At 38.4% G+C, this 19,132-nt stretch overlaps 1 protein-coding gene across 4 annotated transcripts in view; it reads right to left on the bottom strand.

Annotated features, from left to right (window-relative positions):
- The window catches only part of BNC2 (basonuclin zinc finger protein 2), a 407,165-nt gene that overhangs the window by 20,918 nt on the left and 367,115 nt on the right, over positions 1 to 19,132 (bottom strand). For all 4 annotated transcript variants that reach the window (XM_072154124.1, XM_072154104.1, XM_072154134.1 and 1 more), the window contains one exon: positions 3,578 to 5,538. In XM_072154124.1, coding sequence (XP_072010225.1) covers positions 3,578 to 5,538 — 1,961 coding nt within the window. The remainder of the gene's footprint in view (positions 1 to 3,577; positions 5,539 to 19,132) is intronic.

Genomic DNA, 19,132 nt, shown 5'->3' with positions numbered 1-19,132 from the left:
TGATAAATCTCCCCACAGACAGAGTGACAGTCAGAGACAAAGACAGTCAGAGACAGACAGAGATAGTGAGGGACAGTCAAAGACAGTAAGAGACAGACACAGACACTCAGAGACAGAAAGAAATAGTCAGACAGAAGTAGATAGAAACAGTGAGAAACAGTAGGAGAAAGAGACAGTCAGAGACAATCAGAGACAGCCAGAAAAAAAACCTGAGTTAGAGACAGTCAGAGACAGATATAGTCAGAGACAGATAGAGACAGTCATAGACTGAGACAGAGACAGCCATAGATAATCAGAGACAGAGACAGTCAGAGACACTCAGAGACAAAAACAGTCACAGAGACAGTCAGAGGCACACAGATACACAGAGACACTCAGAAAAACTGAGACAGTGAAAGAGAAAGAGAGACAGTCCAAGAGAGAGAGATAGATACATATAAAATATTTTTTGTTAACCCATTCTATTTTGTTATAGCTAAGAGCAGTTATTCAATATCCCGGGCAATGCCGGGCACTACTGCCAGTATAAATATATGTACCCTGTTTATATAAATGGTTTAGATAAAATAAGCTTTATGTAAGAGCTTTGGAAATAAGATCACGAAAGGTGAAATATTAGGCACCAGTAACATCTACCGCCCTATGTTGGGACAGCAGTATGTATAGAAGTAGGGCTCCATACAAAGTCTATACCAGGCCCCCTAACTGTATAATAGTACTGGTTTCTTTGTATAGTCTACACACAGCACTAAAGGAAGCATCAGGGATGAATCAATTCGTGAACATTCAGGGAATATTATTAAGACAGTGAATGCACATAGGCAATTTATGTTAAAGAGTGACCAACCCCTTTAAATGTATTTACCCACATGAAGATATATGTTATAAAACTTACAAATGCCTCAGTAAAATTTCCACATTCTCTTGCTTAAGTAAGTAAATGTGAGTAAAATGTGTGTGCTAAGATTTTCACTTTCCAAAAAATTCTGAATCATATTGACGCTTATATGAAGATATAAGAATGTATATTCTCATCCAGACAATTACATTTAATTCAATTCACCTGCCATAAAGATACATTTCTTCAATTGATTGTTATTAAAAAAATGTACCTGTGCAAAGATAAATTGCCATAAAAGTAGCCATGATGTCACTTAGAAACAAAATTGTTGTCCTTGGAAACAACCAGCTATGTTGGAGTGGTCGCAAAAGAAACAAATTGCTTTTCCATATTAAATGTACGTGAGCTACTCCATGTCCCACAGTCATCCTGTGGTAATAAACACTGAAACCATGTGAATGGACAGGGTTCAATAGCACATGTGTAGTCACAGCTGCCAGAGTGCAGGGTGATCATATCCAACGACAGCAATCTAATTTCTAAGGGACAACATGGCTAATTTTATGGGAAATTATCCTCACACATATTATTTTTAAATATCATCTAATTAAAGAAATGTATATGCCTGGCAGACAACCTGAAACAATCACAAAATATGTCCATGTGATGAGAAAAGAAGGAAGCCCAAAATAACTGACATATCTGACCATATAATCAACATTTAATAGCAAAATATCTGGCTATAGTTGCACATACTTTAAAATATATGTGCATTTTTTTATTTAAATTCACAGTGAACTTATTTTTTTTTAAATAGATTTTTATCTTTTGCTAAGGTTATGATTTGCACAGGCAGTCCTTATCTTTATTATACTATGTATTTTATACTATAATTTACTTTTTACTTGTGTCATATGTCAACCAAAAGGTCATAAATAACATTGTTATTGTCCTCCAGACTTCCACTGCATCCATAAGAGCCCCAGGTACAGAGGAAAACATTCCCCTTCACTGACATTAGTCAGTGACAGAGCTGATCCAGGTTTTCCAAATGCCAAGACCATTTAAGTATGTATCGTCAAGATCCAATGAAGGTATTTTATCACTGTGTACCCTGGAAAAGACAGAGGTAGTTCTACACTGCTTCTATCTGCTCTTCCAGGCCCCTAACAGTCTCTGACAGTACACACATGACCTGAACCTACTAGATTGCAGTACCTGTAATTTTGTGCCGTACATTTATAATGGTGCAGGATCTAAAGCCCAGTACAAAGCGCTGTAAATGTTGTGGACTTGCTTTTTATCGTTTTAAAAATAACATGACGTTTAAAGTGACTTTACCTCAAAAATAAGAATGTGGTGTCATTTATTTATCACATCATATTTCATTTATAATACCTTATTAGAAAGCTTAAATTACAAATGTCAAATATGTTTAGCTTCTGTACCTGTAGGAATCAATATGCTGCTAGCTCAGGGCAATCATGTGTTGCTTATTAGATAAATATTGTACTAAAATACTACAAAGTGTCTTTTGGAATAAACATTGTCAATAGAAGGCTTTGTGGTAGATATGGAGCATATATACATTGTGCAATTTATCCTTTTAACATCTTGTTATCTTTAGATTTCGTTTGCTCTGCTGAATACATGTTTTACTATATATTTTTATAGTGGTAAGAGCTCAGTTTCCCCCAGAGCTAGGAGTAGCCTAGGAGTTTATTGCTCACTGTTTTAGTACTCAAAGCAGTAAGCTCCTCAGTTAAGTTCTGTCTGCAGGCAAGCAACATTTTTTACATTCAAATATATGCCCATGCAGTATGTAAAAAGGGAATTCTACTGCTAAATATAAATTATTATTCAGCAAATAATTACTTTTCTTTTGATTTAAACATTTTATATAACCTCTACAGTAACCCTCCAGTCCAAAGTACAAATTTGGCTGGACATAGAAAGGGTACGGTAATTAAATCTAATGTCACAAAATTAAATCCTCAAACACTTCCACTATTGTAGATGGTATACAGGTGAGGGCATATAAAACATAACTTTTACTAATAAGGTTAAAAAAGAAAACAACACCAAAGTAGATCATAGCATGAGAATACTCATCAAGAATAAAAAATAGAGGCTGACCAACAGCCAAAGTCAGTTTCTCTGTAAGATACAGCAATTGTCAAGGTTAGATGCTGTATCTTACAGAGAAACTGACTTTGGCTGTTGGTCAGCCTCTATTTTTTATTCTTGATGAGTATTCTCATGCTATGATCTACTTTGGTGTTGTTTTCTTTTTTAACCTTATTAGTAAAAGTTATGTTTTATATGCCCTCACCTGTATACATATGCGTTAGATTGGGATGGTGAATCCAGTGGCCTCCTTGTTGGCAACTTGCGACATAGTAAATTAGGCCCGTGTTTTTGATTATTGTAGATGGTAGGTCCAAGTGGGCTAATGAACTTTTGATGATGTCATACTATCAGCCTCCTCAAACACATGATCAAAGATCCTTTAACCCATTAAGATATAGCATCTATCCAGGGGGTACTGTCTTGGAGTTTGAAATAAGACAGTACATATGGTAAGGCTCCAGAATAGACAAAAAATCTATAGCCAAGTTTTTACTTTGAACAGGATAATCACTTTCATTCTGCCATAGCTAGATTCTCAGGGAACTCTGAATAGCAATGTGGGGGATCTACAACAGTTAATAGAATAATAGAATAAAAAGTACTAACCTGTCTCTACTGCGACGAGAAGGAAAAGCAGCATTGCAACCCGCCACTGTGCAGACATGCATCTCTTTCAGATGAACATTCCTGTAGTGCAGCTTCACACTGTATGAGCTTTTGAAACTTTTTTTGCAGACATAGCAAATTTTAGGGTCTGGACTTGAGCACAGGTCCCCCTCTGGAGAAAATTTTTGAGGGCTTCCATAACTCAATGATGAAGCTAAGCTCTCATGAAGTGCAGCCATGCTAGCACTGCCCCCATTGTAAAGTCCGTAGTGGCTCATGTAAAACATATCATATGTTGGATCTGTAAACTCTTCTTTTACCTTTATGACAGCCTGTTGATGACTGTCAATGTGATTTTCATAGGATTTATCATTTTCTGTCCTAACAGGGCCATCCTTGTGCATTGGAAGGCTATCATCATCCATTGGTTCATCACAATATTTTGGCTCAGAGGATTCTGAATCATTTTCAAAATCTCTCTCATGTTCCTGGTCTTCAGATGTCATACTGTTTGCTCGGGTGTCTGATCGCATAATGCACCTGCCACTGCTTGTTTTTGAGTAACTATTTATTGATAATCCTGGGCTGACTTCACCTTGAGACTGGCTATCATGGCCAATATCATTTGCGGAATGACCGTGATCAATGTTTTCTTCTTCTTCTTCATCATCAAATTCATCAGCAGTATCAATGACTTCCTTTTCAATTTTAACCGGCATACTAGATTTTCTTGGCTTTTTCTTAGGAGCAAGATCTGTATTAGATTCTTGTGTTGAAATGTTAATCACAGTTGATGACAGCTCTTGAGGTGGAAGTGGCTGTTCAATCCCCAAAGGTGCTGGCAATATTGGACTAGTAGGTAGTGATGTTGGAGGACTTACAAGGTCTCCTGAATTTAGTAAACTTCTGTAAAAAGGAGGAACAGGTTGCACAGTTTTTAAAGCTGGAAATACTAGCTGACTAGAAAGTGAATTTTGCAAAAGAGGATCCAATGGCGGAGTAGAAAAGCCCATTGGAGGTCGGCCGGGGCTAGTTAAAGTTAAGCTTGATTTTGTACTTGCTATTACTGGTGTTGCAGCCCCAGATGTTGCACGAATGAGGTCTTTATCTCTATTGTTTCTTAGCATTGGCATATGAAGACGAGGATTAGGATTTGCACTATGTCGGTTTCTACTTCTTAGAGAACTGAAAACCATGTTACAACCTTCAATAGTACATCTGTGCTTTATCTTAAGATGCACAGCATTGTAATGGATTTTTAGTGTTCCTTTATCATAAAAGGTTTTGCCACAAGCATTGCAAAATACCCTGCCTTTCCGTGATGAAGCTCCCATCCTTCTCATTCTGTGAATCTTAAAAGAACTTTTGACATGTTCAGACTTATTGATGTCACTGACGGGAGTAGATGCTTGAGTGGGGGATGCATTGTTTGGCTCTGTTTTTGGCTCTACATTTGTGATGCTACTCAAGGCATTTCTGTTTGATGTTTGCTCATTCCTATTATAAGGCATAGGGGAGACCTCAGACTCACTGGTCTCTTCACATTCATTCTGATTTGAATTGTTCGGCTCACGCAACCTTAGTCCTGGGTGTTCCAACATGAGCCCATTGGGAGGTAATCCAAGCATGGGAGCAGAGACTGGGTTGATATACTGGAATGGAAGGAGAAATGCAAGGCTGTTGGGCATGTTCTCAAAGTGGTGAATGCTAGAAGGGTTACTGTTTTCTAAGTGAGAGAGTACACTAGGGCTTCTGGTACGATTGTTGCTTTCAATAAAAGTTCTTATATCTGAATCAGCTTTTGAAGAAGCCACAGCAACTGCCTGTCCTTCCTTTTCTTGAATGGCCATGAGCTCCACAATAGATTTGGTCTCTCCAAACCGCAGAAACTGCTGTAAAGTGATAATCTCCTCTTCTCGAGACATAATTGCCCAACGGTCCAGGACCTTGCCAGCAGTATCCTAAAATGAAAAATATACAGGGGTATTATAAAGTAAGAAACATAATAGGAAAGGAAGATATTTATTATTTCTGGTATAAAACCAGGACAAAAATTGGCCTTTTCAGATTAAAAAGCCAGGCTACCAGTCTATGCAATAAGAAAAACTACATTTTAACAAACCAGTAACAGAAATATTTCAGGCTGAACACATGAAGGGATGTAAAATTAAGATAAAGTCTCCTTTAACCCAATCCCTATGCCAACAATAGTATTTAAGACTTTTTCTATATAAATTTTACATTCTAGACAATGTATACCTTTCATTTTCTGCTTTTTTAATAGCAGGGAAGTTTAAAGGTTTTGGTTGTGACTGGGAGAGTAGCTCAGATCAGGTGAAGTGAGTGGGCATGATTTCCAATACTTCTTACAACTTACGTATAGGTATTGTGCTAGTTTTAAAAGAATGCAACCAAGATTTTGTAAACATGAAAAACTTTTAACCCCATTTTGCCCAAGAACAATAAAAAATCAACCATAAAAATAATGTAACACTTTGTGGTATGTGTAATCCTCACTAAGTCTGAAAGCCCAAATGTGAGTTAATATGCCATGGACAATATTTAGTTTTGTATAACTGTCTATAACCCTTCCCGTATGTTCCTAGTTAGATGAACACAGAATGTCATTCCCAGATTCACGTATGGTGCTATTGATATTCACAAGAATCTAGTCTGATGCCACTGCAATTAACTTATATTGCCAAAACCAGACATGTAAGATCTTGAAACAGGCCAGTGCCAAACAATATCAAGACACTTTCACAAGCAGAAATCCAAAAGGTTTCTAAGCAACAACACAGTCTGGATAAGAAATTAAAGACAAATAAAAAATGTAGTATTTTGGAAAGTAAGCCTGTGGTTATTGTAAAAATAAAGCATGTTTCCAGACAGGAATTCTGCTTTATACTCTTCCAACATTTTGGTAGTCTTTAAAATATTTTTACAGCTTTTAATAATGCTTCTATGAACATGGAACATAAATGTGCTGCTTTAATAGATAGTACCTTGTGCTTCCAACATTAGAGATAAAATTCAATTTGCTCCTTGTATGTACAACTACTTGTATAATTCCATCTGTTTTCAGAACTCAGGATTATATACTCTTCATCATGCAGAAAGTACACAGTAGTGTGTTTGCCCTTCAAGATTAAAAAAGCAAAAAAAAGTACCGTATATACTCGTGTATAAGCCAAGTTTTTCAGCACAAAAAATGTGCTGAAAAACGTCCCCTCGGCTTACACACGAGTCAATACTTGAAAAAAATAATTAAAAATGGACAAAAAAAAAAAAAAATTATTTACTCACCCTCCGCGACGGCAGCGTCATCCTCAGCAGCGGCGCGTCATACTAGGCGCCGCACGTGAGAAGAACAATGGCGGCGCCCGACGCGATGTTAAAGAAGACAGAAGACGGTGCGAAGCAAGAAGAGGAGCCGGGAAGCCAGAAGAGGAGCCGCGATGACATCGGGGGAGCAGCGCTGCGCATCGGTGCCACCGGAGGGTGAGTAAATAAGTTTTTTTTTTTTAAAATTCTGGGCTGACTGTATACTACTGGGGGCACGCTGTATACTACTGGGGGGCAGGCTGGGGTGGCTATATACTACTGGGGGTAGGCTGGGGTGGCTGTATACTACTGGGGGCAGGCTGGGCAGGCTGTATACTACTGGGGGGCAGGCTGGGGTGGCTATATACTACTGGGGGTAGGCTGGGGTGGCTGTATACTACTGGTGGCAGGCTGGGGAGGCTGTATACTACTGGGGGCAGGCTGAGGTGGCTGTATACTACTGGGGGCAGGCTGTATACTACTGGGGGCAGGCTGTATACTTAATTTGCATTGTACAGTTGTGTGACCGCACAACATTACAACATTAGTATAAAGAAAGATCTTAATACCCTGGGAGCCTACCTTATTACTACCCTTGGAACTGTAACATTAACATTTCACTCCTTTGAAAGAAAAAACAAGAATATTTTCTTATATACAGGCAGTCCCCGGGTTACATACAAGATAGGGTCTGTAGGTTTGTTCTTAAGTTGAATTTGTATGTAAGTCGGAACTGTATATTTTATCATTGTAATCCCAGCCAGAACTTTTTTGGTCTCTGTGACAATTGGATTTTAAAAATGTTGGGTTGTCATAAGAATCAATATTAACAATAAAGCTTCATTGTAGACACCAGTGATAACTGTTACAGCTGATCACTGTAGCCTAGGACTAAAGTACAATAAATTACCAATATCCAGAGGTCCGTTTGTAACTATGAGTTGTAAGTCGAGTGTTCTTAAGTAGGGGACCGCCTGCATATACAAGCCTATGAAATCATACACTACATTATACCTATGTCTTAATTTTGTTGTATTATTCATATCCATACACATTTGCAATCAATTATAATGGAAGTACTTTTTGTGGCTCTTCAACCCCTCCGTGTTAGTAAAAACTAAAAGCATCTGTTACATGACCTCTACACTGGACCTATCATCTTGCACAGTTAAAGAGAAAAACATTATGGAGACTATACAATGTGCAGGGCTCTCCTTCTATGAACTGATGATATGATTGCAGCTGACCTGCAGGCAAGGATAAAATATGTGAGGATGTGACCCAGACATAAGGACATACTTTGTCCTGACATCTGAGTCACGTCTGTAGCAAGGGATGAGTGCAAGATGATTAGCTTTGAAGATGCAAGCTGTCAGCTTAATATCTTGCACAAGGAGTCAAACATTGAGTTCACTGAAGTACTGAAAGGATGTTAAGACATATTTAGAGTACATTTTACATTTTCTGGGTTTAGCAAAAAAATAAAAATGTAGACAACAAAGCTCCATCTTTTCTTTTTTTCTCTTTTCTTTCACTACTTTTCCAGGAGAGAAATGTTTTTATCTTATTCAGTTAACAATGGATAAAAGAAAAGCCATATTCACCTCACTGATTCCCTGTTTATATTCTGCCAGGTCCCCTGCTTATCTGTGCTTTTTAGTACCTCTTAACATATAGTTACTGACTGTGGCAGGTCATTGTCTATAACCGCTTACTGACTGGAGCAGGTCATTGGCTAGCAGAGGTTACTGACTGCGGCAAGTCACTGGCTATGACAGATGACTGACCGCGGCAGGTCACTGGCTATGGCAGGTTACTGACTGCGGCAGGTCACTGGCTATAACAGGTTACTGACTGCAGCAGGTCACTGGCTATAGTAGGTTACTGACTGCAGCAGATCACTGGCTATAGTAGGTTACTGACTGCAGCAGGTCACTGGCTATGGTAGGTTACTGACTGCAGCAGATCACTGTCTATAGCAGGCTACTGACTGCAGCAGGTCACTGGCTATGGCAGGTTACTGACTGCGGCAGGTCACTGGCTATGGCAGGTTACTGACTGCAGCAGATCACTGTCTATAGCAGGTTACGGACTGCAGCAGGTCTGGCTATGGTAAGTTATTGACTGTTGCAGGTCACTGGCTATGGCACGTTACTGACTGCGGCAGGTCACTGGCTATGGCAGGTTACTGACTGCAGCAGATCACTGTCTATAGCAGGCTACTGACTGCAGCAGGTCACTGGCTATGGCAGGTTACTGACTGCGGCAGGTCACTGGCTATGGCAGGTTACTGACTGCAGCAGATCACTGTCTATAGCAGGTTACGGACTGCAGCAGGTCACTGGCTATGGTAAGTTATTGACTGTTGCAGGTCACTGGCTATGCCAAGTCACTAGCTATGACAGATCACTACTGCAGCAACTCATTGGCTGAGTAGATACTTTCTGTGTGTGGCTAAGTGGACACTTTCTTCAAGGAACAAGAAGTAAATATTAACAGCACATTGGCACATCGGATGGAAAGTGTTACTTGATTTTAAATTCTGATTATTTTTTTAAACTCAGTTACATCTCAACCTAAAATTCTGTATCATAAGAGAAACATAGAAAGAATACATTGAGCATACAAACCGATATTACTATGTGGGACCTAATCACACCTATCAGAGGGTAGGAGGACCGCACTTCTGACATGTTGAGCTTGAAATGCATGTCTTAAATGTAGAAACCTGAAAAAGCAACCTTTCAGCACTTATTCTCAAAAAGGTTCCCCATAACTGGTCTAGAGGAAACCCGATTATGTGTTTGTAAAAGAACAATAGACAGAATTAACTTAAATTGCTGTACTCAATAAGAATTATTCTATTGTATCAATATCCCACATTTACACTACAACACCTTAAGAGAATGGAAAATGAAACCAGAAAACTAGCAGGAAATATGCTCATATGAGATCTGAAAAAATCCATGCAAATGTAACTCTAAAAAATAAAAGATGACAAACATGCTCTATTATGCCTCAATTCCTTTAGTCTGTCACTACAAACTGTTATATAATCCCACTGAACCAGTTTTATAGAGAATTTGCAAAGACTGTGTTATTATGTATATCAAACATACAGAGCTGCACAACTCATGGCATATTGCGTTCCAAGGAGGGGTTGTAAAAGAGCTTATTAGATGTATCATAAGTGGTCTGTTTAGGTGAAGGCATCTGACAATTTTGTAACATGATTCCCGGAAATAGTTTAATTGGAAGTGAATCCACTGCACTGATTTGAAGCTGTGAGGTGAATGTCTGGGTCTTTGGGAAATCACTTGAAGCCTCTCCAGCATATCACAGCTGTGTGATTGTATGAAGTCACTCTTTATAGAGTTCATAGTAATGTGCTGGTCCCTTAGAATACAAGTATTCAGGCACATATATGACATGTCAGACATATCCAACATATAGCCTAGGAAACCCTTTAACATGGCACCCAAACACAACATTTTGCTTTAGTTGGGTTGTGAATGGGAGCCTGTGAAGCCCCTTCCTCATTGTACTGTTCAAGAGTATGTGTTCAATGTGTTCATCTAATGGTTTGTGTACTGTTGTTGGCATATAGAGCATCTCAATATCATCACATGATTGACAGATAAGGCATAACCTGCTTCACTCTTATGTCGCATGCATTAGAACCAATCACGTTTTAGTGCTCAAATAGTTTGTAAATAGAGCTTGGCCACTCTGGTTACACGATATGACTCGCTCATGGGGCCCCTAAAGTGGAAAGTTCACTGGAACAAGCCATAACATTTTTCTAAAAAAACATGCCACAGAAAACTACTGCAATGCCTTCTAGAAGAGCACTCAGAAATGTGAATTGAAACATTTATTTTTTGATATGACAAGCTATAGGCTCAGAAAAGGAGGTTTTTATTTCTGTTCAGTAGAATTACTATAATTTCCCTCCAAAGTCCCCAAATCTACACTTTATCTAACTCATATGCTAATTTTACACAGAGGCTCTGTGATCCCTCCTACCTGGGTGATCTAGTCAAACCTTTCGTCGGAAGTAAGGATGTTTGTATGCGCCACTAAAGCTGGAGATACTATGCATGCACAGAGTTCTTGGAGTCGGCAGCAGGACAGAAGCTTTGACCAGGGTGTGCAAGTAGGCAGGATCACAGAGCCTACTAGAGCATGGAGTAGCCTTTGCTTACACAACGCGGAGAGCCGAGTCCACACCTCAGTAGCTGCTGCTGAAAATTAGTTAGATAAAGTATAGAATAGGTTAGATAATTATAAGGTTATAAGATTAGGGAAGGATGGTTTAGGGCATAGAATGTTATTGGGAACCTACCACCAGTTTTACTTTAATAGGTAGATTCCTGATTGTCAGTTTCCTATAAGCAATGATCCGCATATCAATTATACCTTTAGTCACCTGAAGCAAAACAAGGAAAAATGTCCTCCATCTTTATCACAGTACATTCCAAATTCTTAATAAATGAAATAAAGTTAATGCTGCAGTCCTGCAGTGAAGAATGTACAGTACAAATAACTATGTCTGTACATATTAATACGCTTCTCGTCCCAGCAGTCCTGACTTTCCGAGCAGCCCACTTCTCCACATTAACAGCAGTCATTTGGAGAGAAACAAACGTGCCATTAGAAGCACTTTTACAAGTGTATATTCATCCACCAATTAGCTTAATGTGGCCGCTTTCTGCATATTTTCAATACAGGCTTGCACAAATCTCATTAATATTTCCCCCTAGCGCTTTGACAGATTACCTTGTCATTATGCATCCTGGAGCCGTTGAAACAATATGGGTAAACTACTGTTTGCGAGGTTAATGACAATTATCCCCTAATTACTGCATAAGTCACTCAGTCCACTTTATCTCATAGGCAGCGAAACTGCCATTGTGTCACTGGAAATAAATTCAGTATGACTACAGAATATATGCAGCCGTACCTTGCAAATTGTGCTGACCGAACATGAACATGCCAGCACTTAAAAGTGATCTTAATATCATAGAACCTACTCATGGAATTACAGAATTTCAAAAGTAGAACAATTAGATAGAAAGATAAGGGAAATAAGGGTGGGGTAGTATCATTAGAGTGTTTTAGGAGCCCTTTACCATGTCAGATTTATATTAGTAGCTTAGACAGCTTGATTCATGCGGCATATGAAGTGTTAATGTCTGCAGAGGATTTGTGCTTTTTTTCATGAATAGTCACACAAAAGTCACATTTTTGCACAACTAGTTCCATAGTAATTCCTGCACCACAGAGGGACTGGACAGGATTTCCACCCTAAATTTGGGATTTTTTTAAAATCTCAAACAAGATTGTCTACAAAAATGTTGTAGTATTCCTTTTCTACCCTTAAGTTATCTATAACAGACAGGCTAATGCCCATGTAACTGATATCTATGCTTCTCAATTCTCTATAACTAGGCATGTATGTCATTTTAGCAAGTTGTTCTCAGGAATCAAGCATGTAAAATTCAACATGCCTGCAGCTTCCTTCCCCCATACCACATGTGGAAGTTAGAGGTCAACATTTACATGAGGGTCCCATAAAATTCACCAGTCTAGCCAGCTATTGCCGTTATGAATTAAATGGGGGTTTAAAAATGAAAGAAGTATTTTTTTGCTGGAAAATGAGTAAGGTCAGTGGTGGTCAGTCCATGAATACTAGTCTGTGCAGATTCCTCTGCTCTCTGTGACCTGAAAACCGGTCACTGCACAGTCCAGGATTTACCAGGCAGACCATGGTCATTTAATTTAGCCCTTTCTTGATAACCCTCATCTATCATTGGTTTCTTCATAAAAGTAAAGGAAGATGATTGATTTCTGGTTTTTGAAACCATTGTAAGCCCAAGGACTACCTTATTCTATGTACTTCAATAATAAGATTCATACCTCATCATTAGCTTTGGAAATAATTGAAATTAAAACACCTATAAAGGTGCTCAAATTTTAAGACTGTTCATTTTTATGCCTGGCTCCTCCATAGTACAAATTGGACTTTGTCTTTAATCCATTTATTTGCCCCGGTATGAATGTATCCGCTTGCACACAGTTTTTCTGAAATCTGAAGAAGTATATCATTATATTTAGTTTTGAAATTGATTCAATTCTTCTGAACTACCTACTCATTCGATTTATAAAAAAAAAAAGACACATCAAAAGAACAAAAAATGGTTTTTAAGTCTCTGATCCCCTTCCCATGTTTCTCTTACATCAGTAAGCGGCAGCAAGGAAAGTTGTCCCCAGAGTCACAGCGGGAGCATCTTTGTCTGAAATGGAGATTTTGGTGACACTTTCCATTCACAGGAGACTGCATGCTCTGATGAACCAACAAAGCTCCGAAAGTGCAACAGCCCTTGATGTCAGCTACATGCGATTTGTGTACTGACTATGCCAGTGGCTCTGAGCCTCCTTGGGAATACATTGAGGTGCGAGACTGTAAGTGCTTTCAGGATATAACAATGTATTCAGTCTGCTTCAGAGTTACTGGAACACAACTGTCTCACATGAGAGATTATAAATATGTACACACACTTGGTGCGCAGAACCGTTCTGTTGTTACAATAGGCAGAAATTAGCTGCTTTGCAAGGCCTTTAAACATGTTCTGTCAATCAAGACTGGAGGAGTATAATGGCTTGAAAGGAAATCTAAAGAAGTTTGTTGCAATGTTCAAGCAAATTCTAAGAAAATAGTTCTGTATTTATTTGTATAAACAATTGAAGTGACACCAAAATATTCAATATACATGTTAAGCTAAGCAATAATTGACTGCTGAATTAAAAGTATACCTTATCTAGACTTCAAAAGAAGATACAGCCTTCCCGACCTACAACATAGGGGCACATTTACTCACCTGTCCACGTCGCAATCCCTGAATCACGGAATCTCCAGCGAGATTACACACATGCGCCGGATATCCTGCATGTGTCGCTTCTCCGCTCAGGTCTACCGGAGTTCACCTTCTTTTTGCGGGTGTATGTAAGTGCATGACTTGCGAAACAATTTAAATGTTAATTCCTGCGCTTAGTCCGAATCAGTCGGATTATCCAATGGCCCACCCCCGATTTGTGTCGCATGAAAGCCGGCCCCGATGTGTCAAAATCCCATTGTGTGCGCCAAAAACTTGATAATAAGCTTCAATGGTGATACGATATCAAAATAGAATGCACCATGCAGTAAACTGAACTTTAGTAGAATGTATGTTATTAGAATATTCCTACAGAAGCCTTTTATATGATGAATTAATGAGTTTTCCTTCCAAATCAGAAAGTATGATTCTCTATTGTTTTACCGCCTGCTAACTCACACTACACTTCCTCCTCTCACTGTTCCCCCTTCATTTATGACTACTAATCCTCAAACTGTTGAAATCACAGGATTTTATTAAAGGGAACCTGTCACCAGGAGACCCATTTTTAGCACCCCTATCCCCCATAGAGCAGAGTACATGCATTGCCAAAGAGGTTTTGTATGAAAAATTTGTTTTACAGAAAATAGGTATTTTATATAGTACCTTTCAATGCCATGTGAGCTATGACTAGGCTATTTGTCCCCTTGGAGGGGCTATAGAGGAGCCATTTCCCCCCATCGGTTGAGAAAAAAATTATATTCTAAATAAAAATAAAAATATTTTTTTCTAAAAAAAATTGTAGTGTCATACTGTACAAGTAGTTGGATTGCATTGAAAATGGAATAACATCTCATGGCAGACATTATGCTCCAAATTTATCAAACACCATGTGACATTTGATAAATGTGACAGCAAAACAGGCTCCTTCTAAACTGACTTCAATAATTCCCTTCATGATACATTTCCTCCAATTTATTCATTTATATATGTCCATTTAGTCATTTTGTTTTGTCATCTTCTATAGGGACTGCGTTTGGAAAGAAAAAAACATGTCATTAAATAAAAGTTGTTTTCAGAGTGTAGAATGTGTTGCTATGGTGCAGGGTACTGAAGAGAATACACTAATGGACTCTCTACCTAATGACATTAGAGCTATTATTGACATTATGCCAGGAAGACACAAAACCATTAGCATTACACTACAGCTCACTCTTGCTTCTCCCCAGATTTACCATTTGAGTCACAATTTTAATTTTATTCCCTTTCATTTGGGGCCACATTACACAAAATGCATAATTAAATGCTTCCACGGCTCTGCATACTACTCAAATTAAAAAGATAGGAAACATTAGCAGATCTAATCCACAGGAACTTAATAAATCAAAGACCTTTTTTTTAAATTTGGTTTCTTCTCTGTCTTTCATGCGGAGGGTTTGAGAGTATTTCAGTTGTAGAAATAAAGGAGGATATTTATGTAGTGTGGTTTTGGAGAGGCATTCCATTCCTTGGAATTCTCTTATTTGCCCTGAAATAAGGTCAAATTCATGTTTTTTTGCTGTTACTGTTTCATCCCAAATAAAATTATGTAGATAATTTTCAAATTAGCAGAAAAAATACCCGATAGTTGTGAATGCTATCCAGGTTCATTATATTGTTTGCTTGAACTAAATTTCTGCCCCAGTGGGATCATATATAGATCCATCATACGGCATTCCTGGTAGTAGGATGACATTACCAATAATAAGTCAACTTTCTAGGAATTTACAATCCTTTATTGTGTTCACATTTAAAGACATAGATCACTTTCACAGAGCCATGAGCCTCAAGTCTTTGATACTACAACTCTATATATTGATATTTTTTCCAAAATTTTCCAAAATATAGGATATGAAGTTGCAATTTTTGAAGGGGTGTAACATAAATTTACAGACAGATGATTAATGGAGCAGTCACACTGTAAAATAAATGAACTAATTAAGAATGGATGACCATTCTTGTTCAGTTTAGGTTTAGCTCTCTGAAGGATTTCCCATATAACACATATAACTGTTGCTATTTTCGGAAAATTCATTAGAGAACCTTTGTGTACCATATATTGACAACAGGTAGTTTCCTGTATGCAGTGGTGAGGGTATTCACTTGAGTAGGTATAGCATTTGAATTACATGTACAATCATACTTATTTCATTAATAATAATGCATACAATTCAAAACAAGGTATTCACAGCTTTGAAATGTGGGCGTGGACAAGGCGTACAGGGGCACGGTGGCCAGCGGAGTGAACAGGCATAGGGCATGCCCTGAATTTTCATTTTTATGCAAAACTATGCGAGGTTGCTGAGATACCAGGGCTAGCATGGCAATAATCTTCATGCCACATGGACCCCAAAGGACCCCAAAGAAAGTGGGAACTATGGACGGACAAGGACTGAATTGTCAACATATACTAAAACTGCTATTATATACTTAGATAATACAGAGGTTAATGTTCTCAAATATTGTCAGCAACTAGGTGACAGCTGTTGAATCTGTTACAAAACCTGGAACAGTTGTGAATATTGTTAAACTGTAATCTCATATCCTGAAAATGTTATTGTTATGAAGGTGACATTCTCAAGTAAATGTTAACCAAACACAGACTGATAACACATATATACTCCTACGAAAAGGGTGTGGATCGTATTATAGTGTTTCCCTTACTGTGAAAATACAAAGAATTAGACAGGACACCAAGTCTGGGCTGCTTCTTATGTACTATTTACCTATAAACTGACCAGAAAACTTCCTCTCTTCTTCAATTCTTATGCTCCCTCACACACAAGAAGAATGCCATGGGGCCTGCCAGCACCACATTAAAATTTTAGACCCGGCACTCTCAGGATCAGCTTGTATGCTCCTATGAGCCTGGAAGCACAAATAGAGTGATGGAGTCACTGAAGCACAGTGCTGGTTTTTAAGTGAAAAGTCATGCACAGGTACAGGGGCCCTTGAGTCTCTGGTGTAGCAGGTACATATCTGCCTCACTCGTTCAGCTCATTCAAGTGATATTAAAGATTGCCCTATATGTCTGAGTGGGCCGATTTGCTCCTTGCAGGTACAAATGGCCATTTGCTGTACATTACGCAATTACACTCTCGCTTCCTCTGCCCCCGTGCTAACAGCATGTAAAACAAAAAAGTGCCATTTTGTATACACACAGGCACTTATGCTGGGCCCAAGGGCTCTGAATACAAAGCACTTTTAGAGGATTGATGGTGGTGTGGCTGGGACATAGCAGGAAATGGACATTGCAGTGTTTCTTAGGTTAATGGCATAATGCTTATGTTTTCCAAACAAAAGTATTTGTAAAGCCTCCCTTTTAGTAAGAAGTGTCAAGGTATAAACCAGTGAGATTGAAAAGACTTCAGGAACAATGAAAAAAATAATTGCATAAAACATGGACACATATCATGTTATCTGATGTACATATAACGCAGGAAAGAGAGATGGATGGATGATAGATAGATAGATTAGATATAGATGATAGATAGATAAATTAGAGACATAAGGTAAAGATATAGAAAGAAAGAGGTTTATAAATAATTTATAGAAAGGACAATAGAGTACCGTATATATAGAGTGAAAAAGTAGATCACTCGATTCGAAAGAGACATTAAATAAATATAGGATAAATAGAAATATTTAGGAATGATAAATATATACATAGGCAATAGATCGGTAGATAGATAGCTAGTTTATTAAATATGAATAATCCTTTAACAATTCAAGAACCGCTTTCATTACTTTTAAGATAAGTGAATTGATTTATGTGACCAAGATGTATCTTGTCATCCGGAAGAGTAACAACAGGGAAACAACTGCTCTCTGGTCTTTATTTCACCCTGGGAAGGATCCCTTGTGTCTAGTACATGCATCTGGAGTTGTACTAGGAAGAATTTAGAAATGACTTTCTGTCTGACTGTCTGTAGAGGATAGCGCTAAGAGCTAAGGGTTAAGTTTAGTTCAATAACTCCTACCAGGAATAAATGCTGGATATACCATCTAAAAATCTAATGACAGACAAATGGAAATATTGGGGGTCATTTACTAAGGGCCCGATTCGCTTTTTCCCGACGTGTTACCCGAATATTTCCGATTTGCGCCGATTTCCCCTGAATTGCCCCGGGATTTTGGCGCATGCGATCCGATTGTGGCGCATCGGCACTAGCATGCACGCAACGGAAATCGGGGGCGTGGCCAAACGAAAACCCGTCGGATTCGGAAAAACCACTGCATTTTTTTAAAAAAAGTGTCGCGGAGCTTGCACTTACCTTCACTAGGAATAGGCCGGTGAACTTGAGTGCGTTCCAATGCTCTTCAGCGCAGCAGCACCACCTGGTGGACATCGGAGGAACTACCTTAATGAATCCTGGCCAGACCGGAATCCAACGCAGAGAACACGCCGCTGGATCGCGAATGGACCGGGTAAGTAAATCTGCCCCATTATGTAGTGACAGTAGAGTTTACTACCACAGTTGTTATATTGTGATTACCCTGTGATTTTATGGGTACCTTTTATAACCATGTTCATGTTTATATTGAGTGATATCATACGTTTTATCATCAGATTACTGTACTGTGTTTAGTGTGTAAGTGGATATTAGGGCAATGACTATGCAGATTGTAAGGGACATTTAGAAATTTGAGCTCTGAAGGGTGCAGAGTTGTTAATCTCTTAAAGGAGTTGGCCCCTTTACTTCATGTTTTTGTAATGTGTGTGTAAGGATAATAGCTAATTTACCAATAGACTTACACCTATTAAATGTTCTGTACTGCTATGTGGAAATGTAAAACCCCTGGTTCAGAAATGTCTTTTACCTCATCAGCCAGACATTTCATTTCACAAAATGTGATCCTAACTATCCATAATCAATCTGCCTTCCAGGACCCTATGACATTATTCATGGATACTATCACATGTCTGACAAGGTAAAAGACATTTCTGAACCAGGGGACTTCATTTTACATATCAAGAAAGTGGTGCAGAAAATTCAATAATAACCTGTAGTTGCCTAAATATTGCAATGTAGTGACTACACTTACTCAATTTTTATGATATATATATATATATATATATATATATATATATATATATATATATATATATATATATGTGCCATAAGTTTGACATGTGTTTCTAGATAGAAAACAATGTAAGATCTATCTCTGATATTCCTGTATGGAGAAAACTTCCTACATATTGTAGTTGTGTATAGCATTTGCACCTGAGAATGTTGGCACAAACTAATATTAAGTATTCCTGATCACGCTGTGCTGGTACTTTGACTCTGGCCCTGAGTTAAACACAGAAAAG

The sequence above is a fragment of the Engystomops pustulosus genome, chromosome 1 (genome assembly GCF_040894005.1).
Source record: "Engystomops pustulosus chromosome 1, aEngPut4.maternal, whole genome shotgun sequence".
Classification (NCBI taxonomy): Eukaryota; Metazoa; Chordata; class Amphibia; order Anura; family Leptodactylidae; genus Engystomops; species Engystomops pustulosus.
Note: the sequence above shows the minus strand (reverse complement) of the source record. Positions and strands in the feature narration are given on the sequence as shown.